General features: G+C 40.3%; 1 protein-coding gene across 1 annotated transcript; it reads left to right on the forward strand.

Moving 5' to 3' along the window:
- The first annotated feature begins 1,782 nt into the window (after positions 1-1,782).
- gspt1l (G1 to S phase transition 1, like) lies at positions 1,783-26,698 on the forward strand. Its single transcript, XM_033645292.2, has 14 exons — positions 1,783-2,204; positions 4,482-4,526; positions 10,849-11,100; positions 12,891-12,924; positions 13,024-13,101; positions 13,469-13,649; positions 15,562-15,716; positions 16,808-16,948; positions 21,128-21,221; positions 21,958-22,038; positions 22,962-23,135; positions 24,265-24,354; positions 24,596-24,764; positions 26,026-26,698. Exons 1-14 carry the CDS (start codon positions 2,012-2,014, stop codon positions 26,076-26,078), a joined length of 1,740 nt encoding a protein of 579 aa, XP_033501183.1. The 5' UTR covers positions 1,783-2,011; the 3' UTR covers positions 26,079-26,698.

Genomic DNA, 26,698 nt, shown 5'->3' on the forward strand with positions numbered 1-26,698 from the left:
AGAATACTTGATACCTTCCCCCAAACCTTAAGATTAAACAGTATGTTATTTGAAAAATGTGCCACAAATCAGTCCTTTTCCCGATGCAGCAAACATTAACGCTATGCATTCCCTGCAAACTGACATTTAATTTCCCTAATCCACTATGTCTGATCCAATCTGATAGCATCCAGTCAAAGTGCAGTAGAGAACCATGAAGAAATGACATTACTGAGTGCCAGTTGGGAAAAAAATGATACCAAAGATAATTTTGGTTGCATAGAAAAGCTATGCTGTGGTAAACAAAAAACAAATTGCAGTATGCAAAACATGCAGGTCAAACATTACAGATGAAGATGCAACAACTTCAAACCTGTTTCCGCAAAAAAAAACTTTAAAGGGGATTCGTCTTTCTTTTCTGTTTTTTAAGTCTACTTTATCATTTCATTGTTATTGACTATTTTAGGACTCGAAAATCAATGACATCTTTTATGCACAGCCAGTAAGTCATGGATTGCATGATATTGTAGATATGTTGCTTTTATTGAGTTGCCTTTATCTAAAATAGGCAAATAACTAACCATAATATTACAATTAATAATAACATCACTCTTCAGATACTGCTTATCTAAAAGCAGAGTTGTGTCCTTTGAATTTGAAGTTTATGCCTTCGGGGACTTTTTTTTAATGAATAGGCCATTTCCTCTGGTTGAACTGGAAATTTGGACTGCTTTAATGCCTGAGGGCATGTTCAAAACCACAAAATATTTTGATATGATTCCTGTTATGTAACCTATATAATGACTTGTGTTCCATTTCATCAGATATGATTATCCCAGGGGTATATATCATCATGAGGACATTGAACCAATACACTGTTGTATGCTTATTTATTAATTCTCTCAGTGTAGTTTGTATGTTGTGTTACAAAGCTGTGATATACCTCTTGTGCCCGAAAGTGACATGCATTAGTTGATAAAATGAAAAAGGAATTTAAAGGGAATGGTTTTATATAGTGATGGAGGTTGGTCTGATGCAAAACAAAATATAATTTTATTAAATAATGAACCCAGTAAGTTGCATTGTTATCATTTTCCTTATTACTTCTCAGTAATGGCAAATATTTTAACAATTTTATTGTTGTTGTTACAGTTAGTGAAATGACTGTTCCTTATTTATGAGAGGGGAGGGGCTGGTGCACAACAGGGGAGGCACCTCAAAGAATTTTTTAATCACTAGGGAGAGGGGTAATTTTTAGGATTTGGCTTACTGGAGGGACATTCAGTCTTAAATGGTTGTAATTTATATTTATTTTAAATACCCTCAAAACCCTAAAAACCACAGGCTGGTTTTAAAGGCATGTTTTTCTCGAAAAAGTCAAATCACACCATTTATCATCAACTGTGAAATGTGATTATTTATGGTGGAGGGAGGGTCGTGCATTTTCCCCGGTCACTCAGGGAGGTTCAAGGAAAAATATTTGTAGCTCCGGGGAGGTTCATTATACATGTATAAAAAATTAGGCCACATCGCAGCCACCTTCATACACTGACAAGTAAAATACAGTCCCTTAGTGAGAGAATTAAGTTGTCTTGATGAGCATCTACAACAAAACGAATCTGCGGTTTCTGTGTTGAAAAGGACAGAAACTACTGACGTAAACTGGCTCTTTCTAGTCTTTGGAGAATGTAGTTTTCTTTAGCCCAAAATTGTTTCAAGGCAAACGTTTTCCGCTTTTGAATGAGACTTCATATCCCAGAGGTCACCGCGGGTAGCGCGTCGACTGACGGGACGCATGAGCTCACGCGGACTGTCTCTGGGAGTGCTGAGTCGAATATCCTCTCTGTCGTTCTAACCGTTAGAAACCGGCTGATTTCTTTCACCTGTAACGGAGAGAAAACATTACACGTAGAGTTGGGACGCTCTCCATTTCTCCAAGGGGTGACCTTAACATCGGGTTTTGGGCGGACATTTCCGTGGACCAAGAACTGCGCAGCTGAAATCTCACAGTAGTGAAAATTCAAGACCCACGATGGACCCGAGAGACACTGCCCCTGATTCCTGGGAACAAGAGGACGATGTGGAGGCCACAATCGACGGACAACTTGAATCGGCATTCACATCCCTAAATGTGAATGCTAAACCGTTTGTGCCCAATGTGAATGCCGCCGAATTTGTTCCGTCTTTTGCCATGAAGGCAAACTCGGAAAATCTCGATTCTGTCGGTGAGTTCAGAGTCACGTTGGGGGAGCTACGTTAGCTAGCACTGAGCTAGTTGCTAGCAGGAGCCTGGGCTGGGTAGTTGCTAGCTTGCTAGCCACAGTACAGACACGCGTTCCTTGAAGCGCGACAGACTAGCTAACTTAGCTGCTGCGCTGGTGGTTATACCAGTATTTTAGATGATAAGCCACTGTAACTTAAAATGCAGTCTATCAGTCCTGTTAATGCTACTCAGCCGTTCGGCTGTAGAGTGGTGTTCTAGCTTGTTGAGTTCTGTCATAACTGTGTCTAAAGTCATCAGCCCAGCCGGCATTAGCTTGTTGCAAGTAACCGGGAGTAGCTAGCTAGCATTTTGGTTAGCTTTGGTTTCACAACTGAGCACCCGTGTCGCTCAGTGTTAGGTCAATGCCGTTTAGCTAATAACGTTAACTGTTTGTTCTAAGCAGTAAATGGAACCAGGGCAGAGGTGCTGTTGGCAAACATCCATGTTGTCACTGTGAAACAGCCCAGTCTTACCTGATGATTAAAGCTAAGCTCGTCATTGAAAAGAATTTAGTGGGAACGCGAGTGTTTGGTGTGACGTGGATGTTCTGACGCACTGCTGGTCAGGAGTGGAGCAAAGTGTGTCATTGGAAACCGCGTAAAAGCAGACCACAGACCTGGTCGAGGCTGTAACGCGGCAGTCCTCATTGGAAAGCATTTTTTATTCAACGTTAGGATGTTGCACATAACTCCAATAAATTGTCTGACAGACACTTTGTCTCAAATTCAGTGTCATTGGTTTAAAACCTTCCACTATTGTCCCCATGTACACAGTTCATGAATATCATAACCAAATGGAAGCTCGTGCTCCAACTTATGGAGGTTCTTGACGTGAAAACTGTTCAAGTTCTCCATATTTAAAGGGTTCTTATCTTTTTACCTGGGCGTGACTTAAGGGGAACATTTTACTCCTAGGGTCTAAAACTATCCAAAAATATTAGTTCCCTCTCCCAAATCCAACAGCTCGAGTGCTTAAACCCAAGTTTGTGATGTCATAGAGTATAAAGTATGGAGCTGCTCCACAGACAGTGAATTGGGAAAAGTGTTATAGATGAGACTGAGAGCACCCAGGGGGATGTTCTGATTATTTTTAATTACTCCCAGGTAGAAAACGCTCATGTCATGTACATAAGGTCAAATGGTGCTTAGCAGATTATGGCTCCATAAGTTATTTTTTAGTCACTTAAAAAGACCCCCCACCTCAAAAAACTCAATGTCAGTACAAGTGTACGCTATGATTAGAATATTTTCACCACTTTACCTTGGGGTCAAACAGCCTTTTTCGACAGGAATTCAAAGCTGTTATACCAAAGCCACCAGACTCCACTGACAAAAACAGTAATGTCACTTAAAACACTGATGTGCTGGTCTACCGTGGCTGGTGTGTATGTTAGGTAAAGCTGAGAAAATATTTCAATATAGCACACATTTCTACTGATAATGATTTTTTTAGGTGGCTGAAATATGTTTTGCTGCAGCCCTGTCTACAGCAGTCGTTGCTTGGTTTCTGTGTTTGTAGCTTTAGTTAATCAAAGATGATAGCAAAGCAGCAAAGTACGTAAAATTAGCACAGCAGAAGCATCAGATAGGTCGGACCACAGTGTTAAACTATATATCCTTTAACTTTACAGCTGCAGCTGAAAACAACAGAAATCAACAAATTTCCCAAATTCATCTATCTCCACAATTGAAATAAATTGCCAGTTTTCTTCCCTGAAGTGTTGTTGTTAGCGCGACATTCAGTCACCATGACAATTCCGTTTATATGGGAACATTTTCTGTTTAGGATCTGAGAACACTAAAACAGAACAAAGCTCATTTGGGTATAAAAAAAGAAAAACATTTTGTGGGTCCACAAAATCAGTCTTCCATTCTTTGTCTATGGAGCAGCTCCAGACTCTATACTTGATGACATCACAAGTTTGAGACTTACCTCTCTTGTTTCTGGCTTTGACAGAGAGTAGCTCATTTTCACAAATGTTGATTGAACTTTCCTTGGTTATGGAGATATAATACTGGAATTCTTAATTTAGGTGGTGGTTCCCTTTAAAGTTGCTTCTGAGGGCATAGTGAGATTTGTTTATGGAAATACATTTCTTTTCTGTTAGCTACAGTCTGATTATAAATTCTTCAAATTCCAACACTTTTCCTTTAATTCAATCCACACTGCAGCCTAGTAGAATATGTGAAACTCCTTTAAGTTAACTTAAACTTTAACTTAACCATTGTTTCTTTTTCAGTTGCTGTTGAAAAGATATCCAACATGGAGATGTCAGAATGTGCTGGTATGTATGGACTCTGTGTTTAAGTGTTAAGACTGCCTCTGTGCCTTTTGTCACATACATGCTGTTACTGTTCGCCTATTTGTCCTGACATGTGTGGGCCCACATTGAATAGACTGGATTAACAAAGCCTATAGTGGCTCTTACATCATGAGTTACAGAGACCCAAATACAGAAGCTCCTTTCCCCCTTTCTCTAGTCTTTTTGCAGTATTGGCTTTATGTATCTACATCTGCCATGGGGTGGGGAGGGGGTTCTGCAGATAAAAAAAAAAAAATGGCAACGGTGACCACAAACCGACTGAACAGTGAGTTTTGTTGTAGATTAGCATCTGTTTGTCTTTTGCTTTGTCTCAGGCTGTCTGGATCTTGCTGTACCACATTCACTGGGACTCTTTAATTATCACTTTAAACAGACACAGCTTTATTTCAGTGGTAGATAACGCCACAAAATGTACAGGAACATTTCAGAGAGGCTTGCAGTGAATCCACCATACAGAATCAGTTGAGCTATGAATTGATTAAGTATTATGATATATATGTATTGTATGTATTATGATATATATATATATATATTTCAACCATTTAGAACGTTAATGGTTGGAAATAGTTGATAACATTAGCCTATAGCAAGATTAAGTATCAGACCAAATTATACATACAGCAACTCTACCAGTATTGTTATTGGGTCATTTAATTCTGCTGTCATTCATATAAACATTCCATTATGCTTAAATGGCTGTAGTATTTGTTTAGTCTTCAGGGGAAACAGTGTCACGTTGTTGGAAGAAAGGGAAGCAGAGAACTGTGGTTGGATGTTTACACATGAAGACCACAAGAGTTGAGGTGTGACCCCCTTGTCTGGGTTGTAAAGCTTGTTGACTGTGCATACATTTGGCAGGTTTCTGTTGTTGACATTGTAAGTTAATATTTCAGAGCAAATACTGTCATGTAACTGTTCAAAGGTATTAAACATTTCCTAAACCACTAGAAATCTGCAAACAATATGTAAAACAATGATGTCTCTTTAAACCTCATTGTTAAATCAAAGCCCCCTGTTGTAATAAAGCCTTCGTCATTTTTAAGTGTAATCAACCCAGAAAATGTGTAAAGGTCTGCCATCATAGTGAATTTTTGAGGTTTTTCAAAAGCCCCTATAGTCCTGACCTGTGTTAATTGATTGTTAGGGAGCCTCTTGTTGATTTACTAGACATTAATGGAACTTATAAGACATTGTAAAGTAAGACTGGGAATTTACAAAAGTGCAGGATATTTGGTTAAAATGATATATAAAGTAATATTATCACTATATCAGTACAATATAATCTAACACATAGCCATACAACCTGTGGTGAGGGGCCATGAATAAAAAATGCATCTTAGCACAGCCGATGGTTGGCCATCGGTCAAAGTCGGGCCGTCGGTGAGCGTCTGTCACCCTAGTTTTTGCGGTGTGTCCCGCACCGTTGGCACTTTGGTGGCGGAGCTTGTCGGTGAGAGAGATCACTCTGATTGGCTGTTCAGGTTTTATTTCCTCGCCTCTGTAGTGAGTGAATCTGCCTGTAGTGAAACCGGGGCTAACCAGTGCTTCCTCCTCAGGCTCCACTTCACTCAGCTGCCCGACAGATCCACTGCTTCTTCCCACTTCAGCCTGAATAAGAAACCTGGGCCAGATGTGAGGCTAGCGGAGTGTTAGCCTCAGCATGACCGGCGGGAAGCACAGCCAGTTAGCCTTTGCTAGCTTCCCAGCTAGCCCCGGCTCTCTGTTTGGATCCAACTAGAGCACCGAGCCCCGGTTTGTTATTCAGGTTGAAGTGGGAAGAAGCAGCGGGTTTGTCGGGCAGCTGAGTGAAGTGGAACCTGCGGAGGAAACACCAGAACCGCCTGGATGTTATCCATGGAGGTGCTTGGCTGTACAGATAGGAAACCCCTCGGCTGACAGGACGTACCACTCTCTCACTCCGCTACTTTGTTTATCTCATGCATTCCTCGGACTTCTGGTTTCCCTTTTTGCGTTATTTCCTCTCACGCAGGTGCAGAACGTTCGTGCTACTTGGCCGTCGGATGTAGTCTTTGTAGCACGTTCAAATGCAACTGACACAGGGCGACATGAGGCGACGTAGACAACGCAACAGTTGGCTTTCATCGCTGCTAGTTCTTTGATGTTGGTTTGGTGTGTCAGCACCTTTAATGGTCACAAACCAAAAGTAAAATTTCAGAATATATGGAATTGTGTGAGAAGTGAAATGAAAACGTGTACAAATGGCAGTGGTTGTTAGTATAGCACCACCAGAATAATGGACGTACATCATGTTGTGAAGTGCACTCATTTTAAAGTGTTCAGCCGAATTGCGTTGGTACTACTAAGTATTGCTTGCCTGATTTTTAGAGAGACTTGCCAACACGTTACACCCCGTTTTGATCTTCAGTCTAACATTGCATACAATCTAACTGATCGATATTCCCTTACCAATCACTGTCAACTTGTGGTTAGATAGCCCAAAATGCATGTTGTCTTTCATGCCTTAATGTTAACGAAGAATCTAAAAACTGAGAAAATTCTTGAATAATTTAAGTCATAAGGGTCCTGGTAAACAACAGCAAAACTTTATCTAAACATCTGTGTACAAACTCCCACACAACTAATGTAGTACAAACCAAGTCCCATTTATTCAGTTGTATGCTCAGTACTTCCCAAACTGGGATGCACAGATAGGTTTCGGGTGGGCGAAGTATGTCTTTAATTAGGAAAATATTAATTATCTTTTCTGAAATGTGAACATAGCAGAGATCAGAGCAGAGCTGCTTTTCGACTCAACATTGAGAGACAATGTGCACAGGTACACTTGAGGAACAGCATAACCTGATTGGTTATTTTAGAAGCTAAACGTTTAGTTCTCTTTCCTCTGTCAAGTTTGTAAGTACAGTTTTCAGTTTTGCTGTTTAAATGTCCCTTGATATTTGCTACATTGACATTACTGCTCTGACTGACTCTTCAGAACTTGAGGAAATTAAATACAACCCCTTAGCCCCTGGTGCCTAACTTTATACCCGAATTATCCACCATTTAAGTAGAAAAAGTGGAGTTGGACAAACCCTAAATGCATGTGTCCCACACTCTTTACCAGGAGCTATAGATCATTTAAATGGGGCCCAAAAAATTTTTTTATGTACACAAAACACATTTCACTCAAATTTTGGTTGCAAATGTGTTAAAATCGGTGTTAGTGAGCACTTCAGCTTTTTCAAGATAATCCATCCACCTGACACATGTGACATCAAGAAATGGATTAAACAGCATCATTACTACACAGGTGTGCCTTTGGATGGTCACAATAAAAGGACACTCTTAAATGTGCGGTTTGATCAAACAACACCCAGGAGAGCCCTGTCGGGATAGGCAGGGCAGTGTGTGTGACGAATCATGTTTGAGAGTCTTTTTTTGTGTGTGTGTGTGTGTGTCTGTGACAGGGAGAGAGTGAGAGAATTGAAACGTCAAAGCGAGTCTCATGCTGGTGGCTTAAACAAAATCACTGACAGCATGGCTTGATATTCGTAATATCGTAACTTTATTTGTCCCAGGTGGAAAAAAACAGCAATATGTCACCCAGCCCTACTTAAATACAAAAGCATAAATGAAAACATATATTTGTCAAAGCACATATAAATAGTTTGTTTTTCAAATAAGATTTATGAGTTTTATAAGGAACCAGAACTGGTAACACACACTGAACCAGAATCTGATTTTTGCTGTTTTGCTGAACTGTGTAGGAGGCTTTATGTCAGACCACTGTCATTGTTTCCTATTTTGTCTCCGTCTTTGGTGCCAAGTGTTCATTGCCATTCTGTTGTAGCACTGCACTTCACAGACAGAAAATTACCAAACATTGTTGCTGCACTGTTAATGTTTCTATGATATTTGCTATAGAATCTTGGCATGCCGTGGTGGCTGTCACTCATGCTGGTGGCTACCAGTGTAATGGTTGTGTAAAGGTTCACTGTATGTCAAGCTGTTGTCAAACAGAGGCATGGGAGCAAAACATAATTCATTAATTGGTTCCTGATTGGACGAAGATTGCAAACACAGAAATGTGGAAAGCCCCCCTGGCAGATGTTGCAGCAACCAGCTGTCAGAATTTCATCACCGCCCACCCCTCGAGTTCATTCATGTTTCATAAAATTAACACCCACAGTCCTCCAATTATCCAATCACAACTCCAGACAAACTGCATAGGTGGAACCACCCTGTAGAAAAATCTATTAGTGTGTCCCAGAGTCGCCAGTGTGTCAGTCAGTGAAGGAGGAATACCTCAGCTTACCCTTAGTATCAGATCGCATTGGAAAGTGCTGTAAAGTCCCTGTAGCTTCCTTGTGGGAAACAAGCCTTGTCTTGAGTCTATATCAGGAAGAGGATCAATTCAGTGGATGACTGTATTCAAGTTGGAGTCTCACCTGGAGGCAAATTTCCTTTTCCTGGTATGACAAAGGCATGACCTGCCCTCCTCTCCCTCTGATTGGCTAGTATTCATTACCTTTGTTGGTTGAGTTGGCTAGGTTTAGGCAAGAGAAGTAAGATTGGTCAGGGTTAGGTGAAGAATGTCAGAGTAAGCCAAAATAAATTTGCCTCGTGGAGTTGCTGGTCTTGGCAGAGTTAAGGCCAATGCTTCAAGCCTGAATGACTATTTGAATGACTGACTGGTCAACCGTATTTTGAGTACCTGGTGTATATTTGAAAAGGCTACTTAATACTTTTTAATACTCCTCGTTTTCTATATTTTTGGAGTGCCTGGATTGCCTTCCTGTGTATCTTGTTGTTTCCCATTCTCCCTGAGTACCAGACATAAGGTTTTTTTTTTGTTTGGTTGGGGTTTTTTTTAGGTATTTTTTTGGGCATTTTGCCTTTAATGGACAGGACAGGTAAGCGTGAAAGGGGGAGAGAGAGAAGGGGGGATGACATGCAGCAAAGGGCCACAGGCTGGATTCGAACCCAAGCCGCTGCGGCAACAGCCTTGTACATGGGGCGCCTGCTCTACCACTAAGCCACCAATGCCCCAAGACATAAGGTTTTGATCTGTGTTTGAATATAAAGAGCTACCAGTCATCTCTCTCTTTTACCCGGTGTAGATATTACATTACAGGTATGATCACGGAATCGGGCAACACAGTTGTGTTACCTTTGAACTGGCAGCAGTGATAGTTACAGTGCCGAAACAAGGTCTGTATGAAAGGGACTGCCGTCAGGAGGGGACCCACCACAGGAGATTTAAAAAGCAGTTGATAGTAGTTAGCAGCTAGCTCAAAGAAGAAGGACAGCAACTGAAAATGTACACAAAGTGGGAAAACAATGAGGTCCAGGAGCTCCATACCCTCCCAGCAGAGGATGAGGTCAGCCATATAACGGGGACAGTGAATGCTTGTTATTGCCGTATTAATGCGGTTGTTGTTGGTAATGAAGTGCTACCGATGCATATGTTTGATGTCACACCAGAGGGCGACGCCGTTGTGTTACATGTCATGCCCGTCATGCCTCCTCTGATTCCACAATGCCAGCATACTGTCTAAAATCACACTTTGGAGTGGCATGATGCTGCCTATGTTTGATTTTATGTAGAAATGTCAAGGCAGCATAAAGACTTTGACTTTGAAGAGGCTTTATAGTGTGATCTCTGTGTAAAAAGTGTCAAACCCACCACAAATTTGCAACTACAATACGATGCGAGTTGTTCTGCAGATTTGTAGATTTTTTGTTACAGTGACTGTTTATGTAAATTGTGAAACATAACATTAGTTTTTATATCGCATTTTCTCAAGTCAGGTTCCTACAGGTAAAATATGTTTTTACTGCTTTTTGCAGTAGTGACATGGTACACTGCACAGTGACCATTTGTCTTTTAACATGAATTAGGATTTTTATTCCTCAGGTTTGCATGGGGCTAATTGTTCACAGCTTTTACTGTTTGTCACTGTTGTTTTATTTCTAAATAGCGTCTTTGCTTCTTGTCTTTTCTTTTGTGACAAGACACTGATCATTGCAGTTTACAGTAAACAAAGTCTTTTGTGACACAGACAGCTCAGAAATTGTTTCCAGTTACAAAAGGGGGGGGGGGGGGGGGGGGGTACATGGAAAACTCAAATATCCTGCTGATTGTTGATATTCACCTCAGTATTAATGCTCAGAATTAATACTGAAAAGACTTTTTTTTTTAGTAAATAAAAAGAGAAAATAAAGTCCTGTCAGTATTTCACCCGGTGAGTTGTTTGAAGGAGTTTGTCAACACGAAAGGAAAAAGCCTTGTATAATGTCGACCATGTTTGTGGTTGTGCAGCTCCAGTGGAAAACGGCGACACAGAGATGACCACAGAGGAGCCATGGGACCAGAAGGAGGCCGAGCCAAATGAAGAGGAGCCAGGAGGTGGGTCTTGTGGGGACAGGGGACCATCGGGGGCAGCGACAATGGAGGAGACGGCTCCGGAGATGATGGAGGAGGAAGAGGAAACGCCAGCGCCGAAGGTTCCACCTCCACCGCCAGATGCCCCCAAGAAGGAACACATCAATGTCGTGTTCATCGGACATGTAGGTTAGTACACCTGGCTGCTGTAGGCCTTTTAGTGAATGATACTTGCACTATCCTTGAATGAGAACAAATTCAATCACACAACAAACAGCCTTTAAAATATCCTCCTTTCACATGAAAAACATCTTTAAAAAACAAAACATTTATCCATTCAACAGCCTCTCTCCTATACAAAATATATCATATTTTCCTCTCATATCTATCTAACACATTTCTCTTTCAAACAGCTGTATTTATTCAAGTTTCTCCCCAAAAACTACATTTTACAAGATTACATATGAACACATCACAATTATGTTATAATTTACCTTTGCCCAATATCAGTTTTTACTGAGTAGAGCTTGAATGCATCATAAAGTAACTCAAAGCAACCTCTGTAAACTGTTAGTTGTGGCTACCAGCTGCTTGTGCAAAACTGATGTGACACAACAGAAAACCATCAGCCACTGCCATCAATGATGTCCATAGGTCGATGGCAGTCAACATGACCAATATCAGCCAATACCGATGTTCAGCCAATAAATCGGTGCATCACCAACCTTTTTTAATAAAGAAAGTTGTTGTTGTTGTTGTTGTTTTTTTGTTTTTGTTTTTTTTGTTTTGTTTAAGATTAACTAATGGGATGAATCACTTGATTCAAATAGAGGATTTTTAGTTACGGGGGTGATGACATCATAAAATACAACAGACATTTGAAGCTTTATTTGAAAACCTTAATAGAAGCTCTGACTGTTAAAAAAAAAAGCCCTACAATCTACTGATATATTAGTTAGGCCCAGCTCTTATTCCAGCTGTCATGTTTATGTTCCCTGTCCCTAGTTATTTGCTTACACAGCTGTCACAGATAATCTGTCTTCACACTGTGTCATCAGTGACGTACTTCCCAACAAGCTTTAACTGTCATTATGGCCTCTTATCCCTCAGCATAGACTTTTTCAGGCTGGCAACTCAAAGGCTTCAAGGAGTTCAGATACAGTTAAGGCCTGGAGGGTACACATAGATACTATGAATGATATCTTCATTAGGAGGAATCTATTGATATGTACTTTTATGTATGTGTATGCTATGTGTGTAATCTTAATATGTATTTATTTGTGTATTAATTAATGTATCTATTTTATTTTGGTTTGGTTTATATATGCTTTTTCACTATGTATAAGTGCGTATGTGTATGACTTTGTATGTATGTATATATGCATGTGGGTATGCGTGTATGTACAGAGGTATACATGCATATGCGTACTTACATGTATTTATTTTATTTATTTTTTATTTTTTTATATACTTTTATTAATCCCCCTGAGGGGAAATTCAATTTTTTCACTCTTTTGTCATTAACACACAGGTCCGAAAGACACACACATGCACAAATGTGTATGTGTGCATATGTGTATGTATGTATGTATGTATATGTATATGTATGCATGTTTTGTTTGTTCTACTGATCAGCAGGGTAGAGGGGACGATGGGTATTGGGTGCTGTCGGAGGGACTAAAAGAAAAGATGTTTTGATATTATTCGTACATTTTTTTTTCCCAAGTTGTAATGATGGCATTGTCTGCTTTGTTTTAATTCTCTTCTGTTGGTTTGACTGGGGTTATTTTTTTTATTTTATTTTTATTTAATTATTTGTATATGCGTGTGGAATTATGGTATTATTCAGTGAAAAACAGCTGATAAAAAAAAAAAGCTTCAGGTAATCCATGCTCATCTGGTTGCACAGAATAAAGCCTAACACATGTAATGTCACAATTTTGTGAATTCTAAACCCACTCTGTGTGCTGCTTCTCCAGATGCTGGCAAGTCCACCATTGGCGGACAAATCATGTGAGTAGCAGTCTCTGTTTTTGGGTTGCCACCTTTCCTTGAAATTATATTCACCACCTTTGACATGATGTTCACTGGTGTTCTGCTTCTCACCAACAGGTATCTAACAGGCATGGTAGACAAGAGAACTTTAGAGAAGTACGAAAGAGAAGCCAAGGAAAAGAACCGGGAAACCTGGTGAGTGGGCACTCTTCCATTAAAATGTGATGGCCTTACAGTACACTATAGTTCTGAAGTTTGACTCTTAATATTCAATTTTTGATTTACTTAATATGGTCAAGAACCACATGTGACTGTATTCAGCTGGGCCAACATTAGCGTAGATCATCAATGTAGTTATAACAGATATATCAGTATTGGTGCATAAGTCAGTGTTTTTAGAAGCCATCTCTAATTCTTCACTAGTCAATCAATCAATTTTATTTATAAAGCCCAATATCACAAATCACAATTTGCCTCACAGGGCTTTACAGCATACGACATCCCTCTGTCACCCCCACTAGTGACCAAATCAACAGTAGAATATTACTTTTCTGTCTCCCAGGTACCTCTCTTGGGCTTTAGACACCAACCAGGAGGAGAGGGACAAAGGCAAGACGGTGGAGGTGGGCCGAGCATATTTTGAGACAGACAAAAAGCACTTTACCATCTTAGACGCTCCAGGCCACAAAAGCTTTGTGCCCAACATGATTGGAGGTGCATCGCAAGCAGACTTGGCTGTTCTGGTGAGTTCAGAGAATGACTAGTGTTGTACATCAGATCAGAACTTAACTAGTATGTTTGTCCACCAGGTAGTCTTTCGAAGGACACACAACCACTTAATACAGGGGTGTCCAAAAGTTTTTGAATGGGGGTTAAAATACATAATGTAATAATGTAGAAATACCTGAGGGCCAGGTCCTTCTTTCATCATATGGGTTGTTTTGGAGAGAAAAAAATCACATACAAATGAGACAAAAGCAACTGTCATCATAATTTTTCAGTAGCGAAGTATTCATTTTCCTAGTGCTCCTGAAAGCGGTGGCCCTGGCGGTCAGTTTTACACGTCTTTGCAAGCACTTTTTAGTTTTTGATCTTTCTCAGTTGCTATGAAACTAAATTTCCACAAATAAGTCTCTTTACAGTATCTCACATAAGTGAGTACACCCCTCCCATTTGTGCAAATATTTCATTATATCTTTTCATGGGACAACACTATAGAAATGACACTTTGATATAACTTAAAGTAGTCAGTGTACAGCTTGTATAGTAGTATAGATTTATCTTCCTCTGAAAATTACTCAAAACACAGCCATCAACATCTAAACAGCTGGCAACATAAGTGAGTACACCCCACAGTGAACATGTCCAAATTGTGCCTCAAGTGTCAATATTTTGTGTGCCAACCACTATTATCTAGCACTGCCTTAACCCCTTTGGGCATGGAATTCACCAGAGCTCACAGGTTGCTTCAGGAATCCTCTCCCACTCCTCCATGATGACATCATGGAGCAGATGGATGTGAAGACACTTTGCGCTCCTCCACCTTCAGCTTGAGGATGCCCCACAGGTGCACAGGTAAGTTTAGGGCTGGATACATACCTGGCCAGTCCTTCACCTTCACCTTCAGCTTCCTCAGCAAGGTGGTTGTCATCTTCTAGGTGTGTTTTGGGTCATTATCATGTTGGAAAACTTGATAATGAAAACTTGCAGCCCAGTTTCTGAAGAGGGGCGATCATGCACCAAGGTGCCACACATGCTGAAAGAGCACCAAGACAACTGTCCCTTGCCTACAGTCAAGTATAGTGGTGGCAGCATCATGGTTTGGGGCTGCATGAGTGCTGCTGACTCTGGGGAACTCGGTTCATTTAGGGAAACATGAATTCATAGCAGAGCATAATCACCCCTCTTTGGAAACTGGGCTGCAAGTTTTCATTATCAAGTTTTCCAACATGATAATGACCCAAAACACACCTAGAAGATGACAACCGCCTTGCTGAGGAAGCTGAAGGTGAAGGTGATGGACTGGCCAAGTATGTATCCAGCCCTAAACTCACCTGTGCACCTGTGGGGCATCCTCAAGCTGAAGGTGGAGGAGCGCAAGGTGTCTTCACATCCATCTGCTCCATGATGTCATCATGGAGGAGTGGGAGAGGATTCCTGAAGCAACCTGTGAGCTCTGGTGAATTCCATGCCCAAAAGGGTTAAGGCAGTGCTAGATAATAGTGGTTGGCACACAAAATATTGACACCTGAGGCACAATTTGGACATTTTCACTGTGGGGTGTACTCACTTATGTTGCCAGCTGTTAAGATGTTGATGGCTGTGTTTTGAGTAATTTTCAGAGGAAGGTAAATCTATACTAATATACAAGCTGTACACTGACTACTTTAAGTTATATCAAAGTGTCATTTCTATAGTGTTGTCCCATGAAAAGATATAATGAAATATTTGCACAAATGGGAGGGGTGTACTCACTTATGTGAGATACTGTATGTAACCTGTAACAAAGGTTAAGGGTTGTTGTTTACTTTGATTCAGATATGATCATTTTTGTGAGTTGTTAGTCAGCTGAAGCAAGGAAACACCTTTTACACCTTGTGTTTTTGTAGCACTTGTAGACAAAAGCACTGACCAAATAAATGTCTTGACCCTCAGGTAATCTCTGCCAGAAAAGGTGAGTTTGAAACTGGTTTTGAGAAGGGTGGACAGACACGGGAGCACGCCATGTTGGCCAAAACAGCTGGTGTTAAACACCTGATAGTTTTGGTGAACAAAATGGATGACCCCACAGTCAACTGGAGCCTGGAGAGGTGGGTACATAATTAAAAATGATCAAACAGTAGGAGTGCAAAAGTATGGACAATGGCTAATCTCATAAACACTCACAACACTAAACAGTAGTTCATGAGTCACCTAGTGTTGATAAGTCATCTAAAAGAAAAGGAAAAAAGCAGATGTGTAATGGAATTTTAAAGCAGTTTGCATGTGACAGAGCATTCTGACAACCTGGGCTTCTGCATTCTTTCACGACTGCCAGCTTTCTGCAGTAATCTGATTTCTTAAACATCTTGTATACAAGAAACCAAGTTTTTATTATTGGACTAGGGGATTTGAGAAAACTTGAATTCCTTTGCTAGATTTTTCCTGGAGAAAGACATTTTAGGGTTTCTATTTAGCTTTTTAGTAGATGTGTAAATTACTAGTTTCATCACGTTATGATATATCACTTCTTTGGACAGTGTTACTGTATTTGCTGATATCAAGTCTCCCACGATACAATTTCAATTCAGTTCAGGGGCCTGAGGTTGATATGAGAAGATATCATAGGCCCTTAACACAGTTGTTTACAGAAGAAGCTGCCACCTCTTTCTTCTTTGTTTTGACCACAAAAGGAAAAAAAAAAACAACACTGAAAACAACCTGTATACATCTGCAACCCTAGTAATGGTGTCGTAATATTTTAATTTTGATTTTGAATTTAGGTCAATACCTTAAAGGTATCGAGTACTGATACCCAGCCCCATTATCAACTGTACGTCAGGGACAATGCCATCGGATCAATCAGAAAAAAATATACTTTATACTCGACCTGGACTGGAATGTATAGCCTAACCTTGCGTGCTATTCATACTCCCCCCATCTCTCTCAACACCTCCCAACACACTTTGTAGATAGTCTGACGCAGAGGTGGCGGCAGTGTTTTAATGGACTTTTGTCCCCCTTATGCACTATATTTAAGTGGCAGTACCCAGAGGTAAAGAATGCTAACACAGTCACCTAGGATCTATGTTATTTTGTCAGAATCCATGCATGTATGTATGTGTATGTCCATGGCTGCAGCCATATCTGTATTCATTCCTGCTTAAAGATGTTGACATCAGTCCTGTTGTTGAACCCTCAGGTATGAAGAGTGTAAGGAGAAACTAGTGCCATTTTTGAAGAAGGTGGGCTTCAACCCGAAGAAAGACATTCACTTCATGCCGTGCTCCGGACTGACGGGAGCCAACCTGAAGGAGCCCACTGACATGTGCTCCTGGTACACGTAAGTCCTTTAGCTTCCTCTCATCAGCTATCTACTGTCCCTGTGATTACTGTATAGTTGGTGTGTTTCAATCAATCAGCTACTGATTGTTATCAGATGATATTTGTTCTAAAGGGTTTGATTAGTGATCTCTTATTACATTGATTCTTCGAATGATACAATATTTTCCAGTATAACAAAATCTGCCATAATACGATCGGGATTCAGGGGCCATAAGTACTATAAGCCCATTTAACACAATCTGGTACAGAAGAAGCTGCCACCCATTTCTTTGCTTTTGGCCACAAAAGATAAACATAACACATACATAGTGAAAGCCCTTTCTCTGAGAAATGTTTCCATTTTAACCCAAACAATCATCTTTGTTCTAAAATTCCGAACTATCTGCCTTAAAGCCCTGAAGGCAGCCCAGTAGCCAGTAAACATGGATTAACAGCAACATCATTAAACAAAAGTATCAAATTTGGCTCAATAATAACTGTCAAGGCTCATAGACAAGACAGTTATTTTTTGCTAGTCACTCATTATTAGCTTAAGCATATTTACATTGCAGAAATTAGCCTAGCAGCTAGCGGAGATTGGGGCTGGGCGGTATGACAAAATTTTCATATCATATTTTTTTTTGTTGTTTTTTTTTTTTGTTTGTTTTTTAAAATCCTATCGGTTTCACAGTATTTGACTGTATTTTGGTCGGGTTTGGCCCACTTGACATGCTGCTGTGTTGTGGTATGGATCATTACACCCCTATGGCCTCTACGGAGGCAGATCAGAAAAGCCCATTAGATGGCACCAAACAGAGCCATTAAAATGGCATCAACTATGGCAGTTCTGACAAACTCCCAAAAAGTATCAAAGGTATCAAATATATCCAGCAAAGGGTTAAGTAATGTAGGCAGGACCTACCTGGGGTAGGTGTAAGAGCAGAGTCGTCATTTGGCCTTCAGAGGTTGTTTACAAGTGAACTGTGATCTGATTGGACTTGTCTGAGCTGGAGATACATGCATGCTGGTGTAAGACTGATGCACCGAGTAGGTGGATTCTGAAAACCATTTGACAGTCATCGTTGCCAGCAGATAACAGCAGCGAGAGCATCGTATACATCACCACGACCACGTCGCCCATACAAACACAAACAAAACGAGGGAGATTGTTAGGACAGAGAACCGATGAATGTCATTCAGGCTTAAAGAAAATCATACATTTTGTCAGTTGACAGGTGTGGTTGCTGCCACCAGCAGACAGATGATACTCCAATTAAACGGCTTTCCCTGTCCTTGCCATTACATGTTAAATGGTGCATTGGTGCACTGAAATGGAGCGGACCCACTGATTGACTGCAGTAATAACACAACAGCTTTCTTAAAGTGATGATGGGACTCTGTCTTTCTGTGAATACCTCAACAGGGCTCAACAGTGCGAGCATTTCACTCGCATTTGCGACTAAAAATAGGTGTGTGCGAACTGTAAAAAATATTTAGGGGCACGTGCGCATAAAAAAATCAGCCGAAGCAGCCTATGTTTTTGTCAATAAAAAAATATGATAATCTAACCGCAAATGTTGGAGGAACTCCAGCCGCCTTCCCTCTTCCCCGTGTGACACGGTTATGGGCGGTTTTCTAAGCCACTGTCAGGGAGGCCTGCTCCGTTCTCCCCACAGTTAGGGACCGTTTGCCATGGTACCACTGCTGGGCAGGGTGGAAATAAGAGTTTCAGAGGACCTGGAGAATGTTTTAGGATAGTAATAACATTATATAAGATAATCATATTGCAAAGATAATATATATAAAATAATAACATTAAAGACAAAATTAAATTGCAATACTTTTTCAAAACTTGATGATTTTACCTTTCTTTACATTTTGTATACAAATTCATTAAATAATTTTGCCTATTTGCATCACGTTTATTACGGAAAACACATTACTTGATCAATTTACATTGTGCCCCTAAAGTTCTTTGTGTGCTCCTTACTTTTCAACTTAGGAGCACATGTGCTCCTTGGGAAGAAAGTTAGCGTCAAGCCCAGCTCAAATTCTGTTTAACATGTCGTCATGTAGAAAATGATTGTTCAAATAAATGTGTGTTCAACAACAACAACCAAAGTTATGTTCATCGTCGATTATTAAAAGGCCATCTAAAAAGCTGTAAATAACTTAACTACTAGTTACTATGAAGCATTATGATTACATGCTGAACACAGAAGTTTCAGTTCTGCGATCTCACCATTAGATGCCATTAAATCCTACACACTGAACCTTTAATAATAGATAAATTAATAAATAGTGCTACACAATAAGTAGATGGCTTCAAATAGACCTCGTGATCAGTGATTGGCTGATACTGCTTCCAGCGATTGCTGTTAGCTTTTTTTATATATATATATATATATATATATATATATATATATATATATATGTATACACACACAGTACAGGCCAAAAGTTTGGACACACCTTCTCATTCAATGCGTTTTCTTTATTTTCATGACTATTTACATTGTAGATTCTCACTGAAGGCATCAAAACTATGAATGAACACATGTGGAGTTATGTACTTAACAAAAAAAGGTGAAATAACTGAAAACATGTTTTATATTCTAGTTTCTTCAAAATAGCCACCCTTTGCTCTGATTACTGCTTTGCACACTCTTGGCATTCTCTCCATGAGCTTCAAGAGGTAGTCACCTGAAATGGTTTTCCAACAGTCTTGAAGGAGTTCCCAGAGGTGTTTAGCACTTGTTGGCCCCTTTGCCTTCACTCTGCGGTCCAGCTCACCCCAAACCATCTTGATTGGGTTCAGGTCCGGTGACTGTGGAGGCCAGGTCATCTGCCGCAGCACTCCATCACTCTCCTTCTTGGTCAAATAGCCCTTACACAGCCTGGAGGTGTGTTTGGGGTCATTGTCCTGTTGAAAAATAAATGATCGTCCAACTAAAGGCAAACCGGATGGGATGGCATGTCGCTGCAGGATGCTGTGGTAGCCATGCTGGTTCAGTGTGCCTTCAATTTTGAATAAATCCCCAACAGTGTCACCAGCAAAACAGCCCCACACCATCACACCTCCTCCTCCATGCTTCACAGTGGGAACCAGGCATGTGGAATCCATCCGTTCACCTTTTCTGCGTCTCACAAAGACACGGCGGTTGGAACCAAAGATCTCAAATTTGGACTCATCAGACCAAAGCACAGATTTCCACTGGTCTAATGTCCATTCCTTGTGTTTCTTGGCCCAAACAAATCTCTTCTGCTTGTTGCCTCTCCTTAGCAGTGGTTTCCTAGCAGCTATTTGACCATGAAGGCCTGATTGGCGCAGTCTCCTCTTAACAGTTGTTCTAGAGATGGGTCTGCTGCTAGAACTCTGTGTGGCATTCATCTGGTCTCTGATCTGAGCTGCTGTTAACTTGCGATTTCTGAGGCTGGTGACTCGGATGAACTTATCCTCAGAAGCAGAGGTGACTCTTGGTCTTCCTTTCCTGGGTCGGTCCTCATGTGTGCCAGTTTCGTTGTAGCGTTTGATGGTTTTTGCGACTCCACTTGGGGACACATTTAAAGTTTTTGCAATTTTCCGGACTGACTGACCTTCATTTCTTAAAGTAATGATGGCCACTGGTTTTTCTTTAGTTAGCTGATTGGTTCTTGCCATAATATGAATTTTAACAGTTGTCCAATAGGGCTGTCGGCTGTGTATTAACCTGACTTCTGCACAACACAACTGATGGTCCCAACCCCATTGATAAAGCAAGAAATTCCACTAATTAACCCTGATAAGGCACACCTGTGAAGTGGAAACCATTTCAGGTGACTACCTCTTGAAGCTCATGGAGAGAATGCCAAGAGTGTGCAAAGCAGTAATCAGAGCAAAGGGTGGCTATTTTGAAGAAACTAGAATATAAAACATGTTTTCAGTTATTTCACCTTTTTTTGTTAAGTACATAACTCCACATGTGTTCATTCATAGTTTTGATGCCTTCAGTGAGAATCTACAATGTAAATAGTCATGAAAATAAAGAAAACGCATTGAATGAGAAGGTGTGTCCAAACTTTTGGCCTGTACTGTATATATATATATATATATATATATATATATATATATATATATATATATATATATATATACTGAAATGAATTGACTTGTTCATCCATTTCTCCTAACTACTCTCCATATTTGATGTTATTTCAGAGGGTTACCATTCATTCCACACTTGGACAGTTTGCCAAATTTCAACAGATCAAGTGATGGCCCTGTCAGATTGCCCATCGTAGACAAATACAAGGTAAGAATATGATTTTTACCCCCTTGCTTAAATTATACATTTACAGTGAAGCACATAGAAAGATTGTTGGTTTCAGCCACCAGGCATTGACAAACACAATTCAGCTTTCTTTGGCTGCAGTTTTGTGGAAGTCTGCATTCAAAAAGCATAGAGCTTTAGATGTGGATAATTGTTTTCTCTCAAATGCTGGTGCTTAGAAAGGACTTAGAATGCCTTGTTTATGGTGACAAGTGCTGAATGCACCCACAGGTGCGTCAGTTGTTGTTGGAATCTGCAGAGGAATATATATTACCGCCTGTTGGTTAAAGATTGACTCTCTCTAATCTCTAATCCCATCATTTCCTCCTGGCTCACTATTAGCCTTTAGATACTAGACTGTGAACTGTGTTCAGAGTTGCGGGAGTATAAGTTTAATGTGCAGATGGACAGTGCTATTGTCCAACACTTAATCATCATAGATCCAAGTTTTAGCAAAATCTTTGAATTAGTCTTCTCCCCAGACTGACACAACCTCTGGATCCACACTGAACAGCGAGGTTTATGTGTCAGTGAATGAAGTTATTTCTTGTCATGTTGCACTCTTAAGCCTCAGACATGAGTCTAAGGAGTGTACAGAGTCACTTTGTATCCACTGAAAATATTTGTGTTTTTCTGGTGGCTGAACTCTCTCCTGTCTTTGATGCAAACATGATTGTTCTCACCTGCTCTGTAACACTCTGTTAATCTGTCTCATCAGGACATGGGCACTGTGATTCTCGGCAAACTAGAGTCAGGCTCCATCAGTAAAGCACAGCAGCTGGTCATGATGCCCAACAGGGTAAGATATCCCACAAGCCTTTACTTCCATCAGTTGGAACCATGAAAGACGAGAGACAACCTTAGCAACATAAACATTCTAGATGGGTCCCTTTATATTTCTGCTACAACATTTGTTAATGCACTCACTGTCAGGAAGTAAACAGGGACCAAAGCTGTTGCCCTTGCAATGGAATAGCATTGAAACAGTCTATGGAAATTTTTTTTAAAAATCTCTCCCAGGCAAAAGCCTGGTGGGGGATCACACGTTTGGGTGTGTATGTCTCTGCCTGTCTATCCGTCTGTTGCTAATAATGCGAACTACTGGACCAGTCAGCCTAATATTTTGTGAAGACCTTTCATGGTTGCAGTGATTGACAATTGTTGAAAACCTGTTGCAGGTTTTCCAGAAATCATCTTTGCTATAAACAACAAACCTTACCATCTGTTGCAGGTCTCATTTTGGCCTTCATCGTGGCTCAAAACTGACATCCTTAGAAAAGTCAGGTCTCATTTTGAACAGTAGTGTGATTAATACCATACTGACAGATATTATGATGTGCCCTCTACTTACAGCACTTTTCCAGTTTGGTTGCATTTTTGTAATAAAAAGTCTAAATGCAAGTTTGCCCCTTTTTAAAAAACAAAAAAAACGGACAGCACAAGCAAAGCAAATCCTCTTTTTTGAGTGTAGTCTCCGCGCAGTCATTGCTGAGAAATAAATCTTCAATCTGTGATAAACACTGGACTGTTTTTACAGTTAATTCTTTCACTGCAAGTAAGTGATTAAATCTTCAGTCTACTGTAAAACTACCGCTCTGTGTTCAGTGTTTTTTTTTTTATTTTACACCATCATACACTTTTCAGCTACACTGGTCTTTATCCCTGCCCTTGCCTCTCTGCTTGTCTCATTCCATGTTGTTTGTTTATCTGTCTATCATGCAGCATGTGGTGGAGGTGTTGAGTCTCCTGTCAGATGATGTGGAGACAGACGACGCCGGGCCAGGTGAAAACCTCAAGCTGCGGCTGAAGGGCATCGAGGAGGAGGAGATCCTGCCCGGCTTTATCCTGTGTAACGCTGAGAACCTCTGCCACTCAGGGCGCACCTTCGACGCCCAGGTCAGTATCACTCATCAGCTGAATGCAACTGTCCCAGAGCCTCAGCTGACTGTACGTGGTCCTAATCAGCAATAAGTGTACGCAGCTGCACCAAAAGCAATCAGGAGTCAATCTCAGAATTCAAGTTGACACATCTCAGCCTGTCCTACGGAGTGAATAAGTAGACTGTGATGTAATGACTGCATACATGAAATGAAAACAGTCTAAACTCATATTGTCATAACCTGCATATAATCCAATTAAAAGGTTTTGTGCATACTGCAGTAATCTTATGCATATCATGAGTAGGATTGCACCAATTGTGAAATTCTGGTCTGATACTGATGTTTAAAATAATAATACAGCTCTTTATGCAGGTTTTGGAAGTATACACTATATTAACTGGAACTGAATTCATTAACTGGATCGTTTTAACTAAAGGATGCATTGATTTGACTGATTTTAATGTGAAATGCAAAAACACTCACAAGGTTGCTCTGCTGCTTCACATTGCTTATGGTACACTGATGTATTCATGTTTTTTTTTTTATAATTTTTAAACAGATTGTACACAGTTCTGTACAGTTCTTACCTGTTGGAGGGCCAAGGATTCATGCGTAGAAAAGAAAAATACACCAGCAGCATAAAAATAACATTGAGCGGTGCAGTGCCTGCATGGGCAAGTGCAGCTTCCATGGTCAGTGTAGCAGCTTCAGTTCATTATAAGGGATGCTCTCTGCTTTGGGCATGCTGCAGCAGATGTGCGCCCTGCCACTGTGTCCCATGTATTTTGGTGTTAAACTGTATTAGTGTAAGGATACCCCAACAAAAACTTTGATTTACTTCCCTGCATCTGGTTCAGCCCGGTATTGCAGCCATCACATGTTGAGTTAATGGGTCAGCCACTGGGAATCCACTGAGGGATCATATCCTGACTGTAGGACTTGAGCATCCAGCTGGTGTGTTGGTTAATCCCTCCTCCGTTACCGCTGTCTGGATCCGTTTGAGCAAACTGCACCATTGGAAGTGCTATGTAGCCCTCAGAGCAATGGGACGAGTCAGCTTGTGCACTGGGAGTGTTCACTGAAGTTACATTTTTGTTGTTTTTTGATGTGCTTTCTCATAACCACTGTACCTCTTGTCCTAACAGATTGTCATCATCGAACACAAATCCATCATCTGTCCAGGTTACAATGCAGTCCTTCACATTCACACCTGCATCGAAGAAGTGCAAATTACAGTAAGAGCTTAATGATATCTTCACTGTTACCCTGATAAAATGAGGCTTCCCTAAAAAACAACACACAGTCTCACATTAGTGTTTGAAGCTATTGAGGAATAATGATTGGTTGAAGAGAGGGATAGTAACATTTGCACAAATATAGCTCGCTTCATTTTATTTTTATTGTTGTAGGATGTTTTGGATGAATGATTGTGTCATAACTGTGTATGTGCTGATATTTTGTTACTTCCGTCTGCAGGCCTTAATCTGTCTGGTAGACAAGAAGACAGGAGACAAGAGTAAGACAAGGCCAAGATTCGTCAAACAGGACCAGGTCTGCATCGCCCGTCTGCGCACGGCAGGAACCATTTGCCTCGAGACCTTTAAAGAGTTTCCTCAGATGGGGCGGTTTACCTTACGGGATGAAGGTACTTCCTTGATGTTTTTGGGTTGGGCTATTTTAGGTGGCTAAAATACATTTTGTTGCTGACCCGTCCACAGCAGTTCATTGCTTATCTTCAGTGTCAGATTCCAGTGCACTAACCCAACCTAGGGGTGTGCTGACTGATATATACTATGCATAAAATACTGTCTGTGGCTAAGTACCCTATTCAGGCCCACTTCAAAAAATCCGAACCATCCCTTTAATCTTTAATATGTTCAGTTTGTAATAGGGCTGCACCCACAGATTGTTTAAGTAATAAAGTTATGTGAGTTCAGCCCTAGTTGATATTGTGATATAAAACAGAGAAGAGCAGCAGATAATCATTGGAGAAGCTGTTATCAGAGAATGTTTGTTGTTTGCTTGATAAATTACTTAAAATATTAAGTACTCATAATTTTCTCAAATTCATTTTCTGTCCATCAGTTCACTAATTATTTTTAGCTCTACTGCTAACAATAATATTCATACTTTTGCTGTCATTATTAGAAAATAATGTCATTTTATAACCGAACCCACTCGGCCAAAATAAACCTCCTTCATTTAACACACATGCAAACAGCACAGAATGAACTCAGTTTTAGAGCCAGATAAAAATATATATATAATTCATTCCTTCTAGTGGATATGTTTGTTCACAGAATGCTTAGTAATCATAACGTAAATATACTGTATATACATACATTGTAAAATACACAACACATGCATACTAACATTAAATGGAAATATACCCACAAGTGACACTGCTGGGTTCAAGCCCTTCCTCAGCTAACAAAAGGAATCAGCTCAGTTTCACAAAATCAAAGGTGAAAGTGCTCAAAGTAAACTTAACTTGTTATACCTTATTTCCTGCTTCAAAATTAAGCTTCATAGTTGTGAAATAGGAGCTGGTGGAGTACAGGAGACTGCAGCTGTTCTCTCAATGTGTCACATACATTTAATTAATATTTCATAATATTCTGCAACTCTTTTCAATTTCACATTGGAGCTATAGGTTGTGAACATTAATTAGGCTGTCACTAAAAATTCTATGGTTTCTGTCATCTCTGCCAACAAAAGGGGATTAGATACGTTTGAATTGGAATAATTTCAGTCTTTAATAAGCCTGCTTAGAAATGTTGAAAGGCAGATCTAAGAGATTCAAAAAGCTTTTGATTTGATAAGTGGATTTGACTTTGAAAGAACTCATCAGTTTGAATGAAGCTGAGACAGCGATGTGATGGTTGTCTTTTGTTTGTGTGTCTCAGGTAAGACCATCGCCATTGGTAAGGTGCTGAAGCTGGTCGCAGAGCGGGACTGAAGAGTTCAGAGCTGCCTGAGAGTCCTGGTGAAAAGGAATGGGCGGAGCTCGGTAATAACCCGCCCACACAGTTGTCAGCGGCGACGGCACCTCCCTGTCACGCCCCCCTTCTGCGTGCCGAAGAACAGCTTCAGAAAAAAAAACTCATGTGAAAAAGAACCCGTTTTTAAGCAAATGACACCAAGATGAAGTCCACACGAGTCAGCTTTCTCATATTGAGAGCTCAGCTATGCCATTTCCGGGTTAGCCCTCCCTCCACCTCTCCCCACCTCCCTACTCTGATCTACTCATCATTACATGATTTTTTTTGTTTTCTTCCACTTTTTTATTTTTTGCTTTCATGAATGACAATGACAACAAATGGCAGAAGTTATATCTGTAAACAGATGTGGACCAGGATTTTGCTTGGAATATTAAGGATGATTTTCAGAAGTAAATTGCAAAGAAATTGTTTGAAAGAACTTAACCAGTTGAAACCAAAATGTTTATCTTGGGTGTACATGTCTCCCTTTGCTTTTACCCAGTTTTTGGTTTCTCGTGGCGTTCTGGCAGTGTGCTTGAGCGTGTTCAAATGTTATTAAAGCAAACAACTATGACAATAAAATAATAAATTGGATAAA

Source organism: Epinephelus lanceolatus, chromosome 18 (assembly GCF_041903045.1).
Source record: "Epinephelus lanceolatus isolate andai-2023 chromosome 18, ASM4190304v1, whole genome shotgun sequence".
Taxonomy (NCBI): Eukaryota; Metazoa; Chordata; class Actinopteri; order Perciformes; family Serranidae; genus Epinephelus; species Epinephelus lanceolatus.

Bases quoted from the DNA above. Each gene is read 5' to 3' on its own strand.
- gspt1l (XM_033645292.2), top strand. From the start codon at position 2,012: ATGGACCCGAGAGACACTGCCCCTGATTCCTGGGAACAAGAGGACGAT. The intron at 16,949-21,127 runs GTAAGTCCTTTA...ATGTTATTTCAG, and splicing joins GACATGTGCTCCTGGTACAC to AGGGTTACCATTCATTCCAC. The intron at 22,039-22,961 runs GTAAGATATCCC...TCTATCATGCAG, and splicing joins TGGTCATGATGCCCAACAGG to CATGTGGTGGAGGTGTTGAG.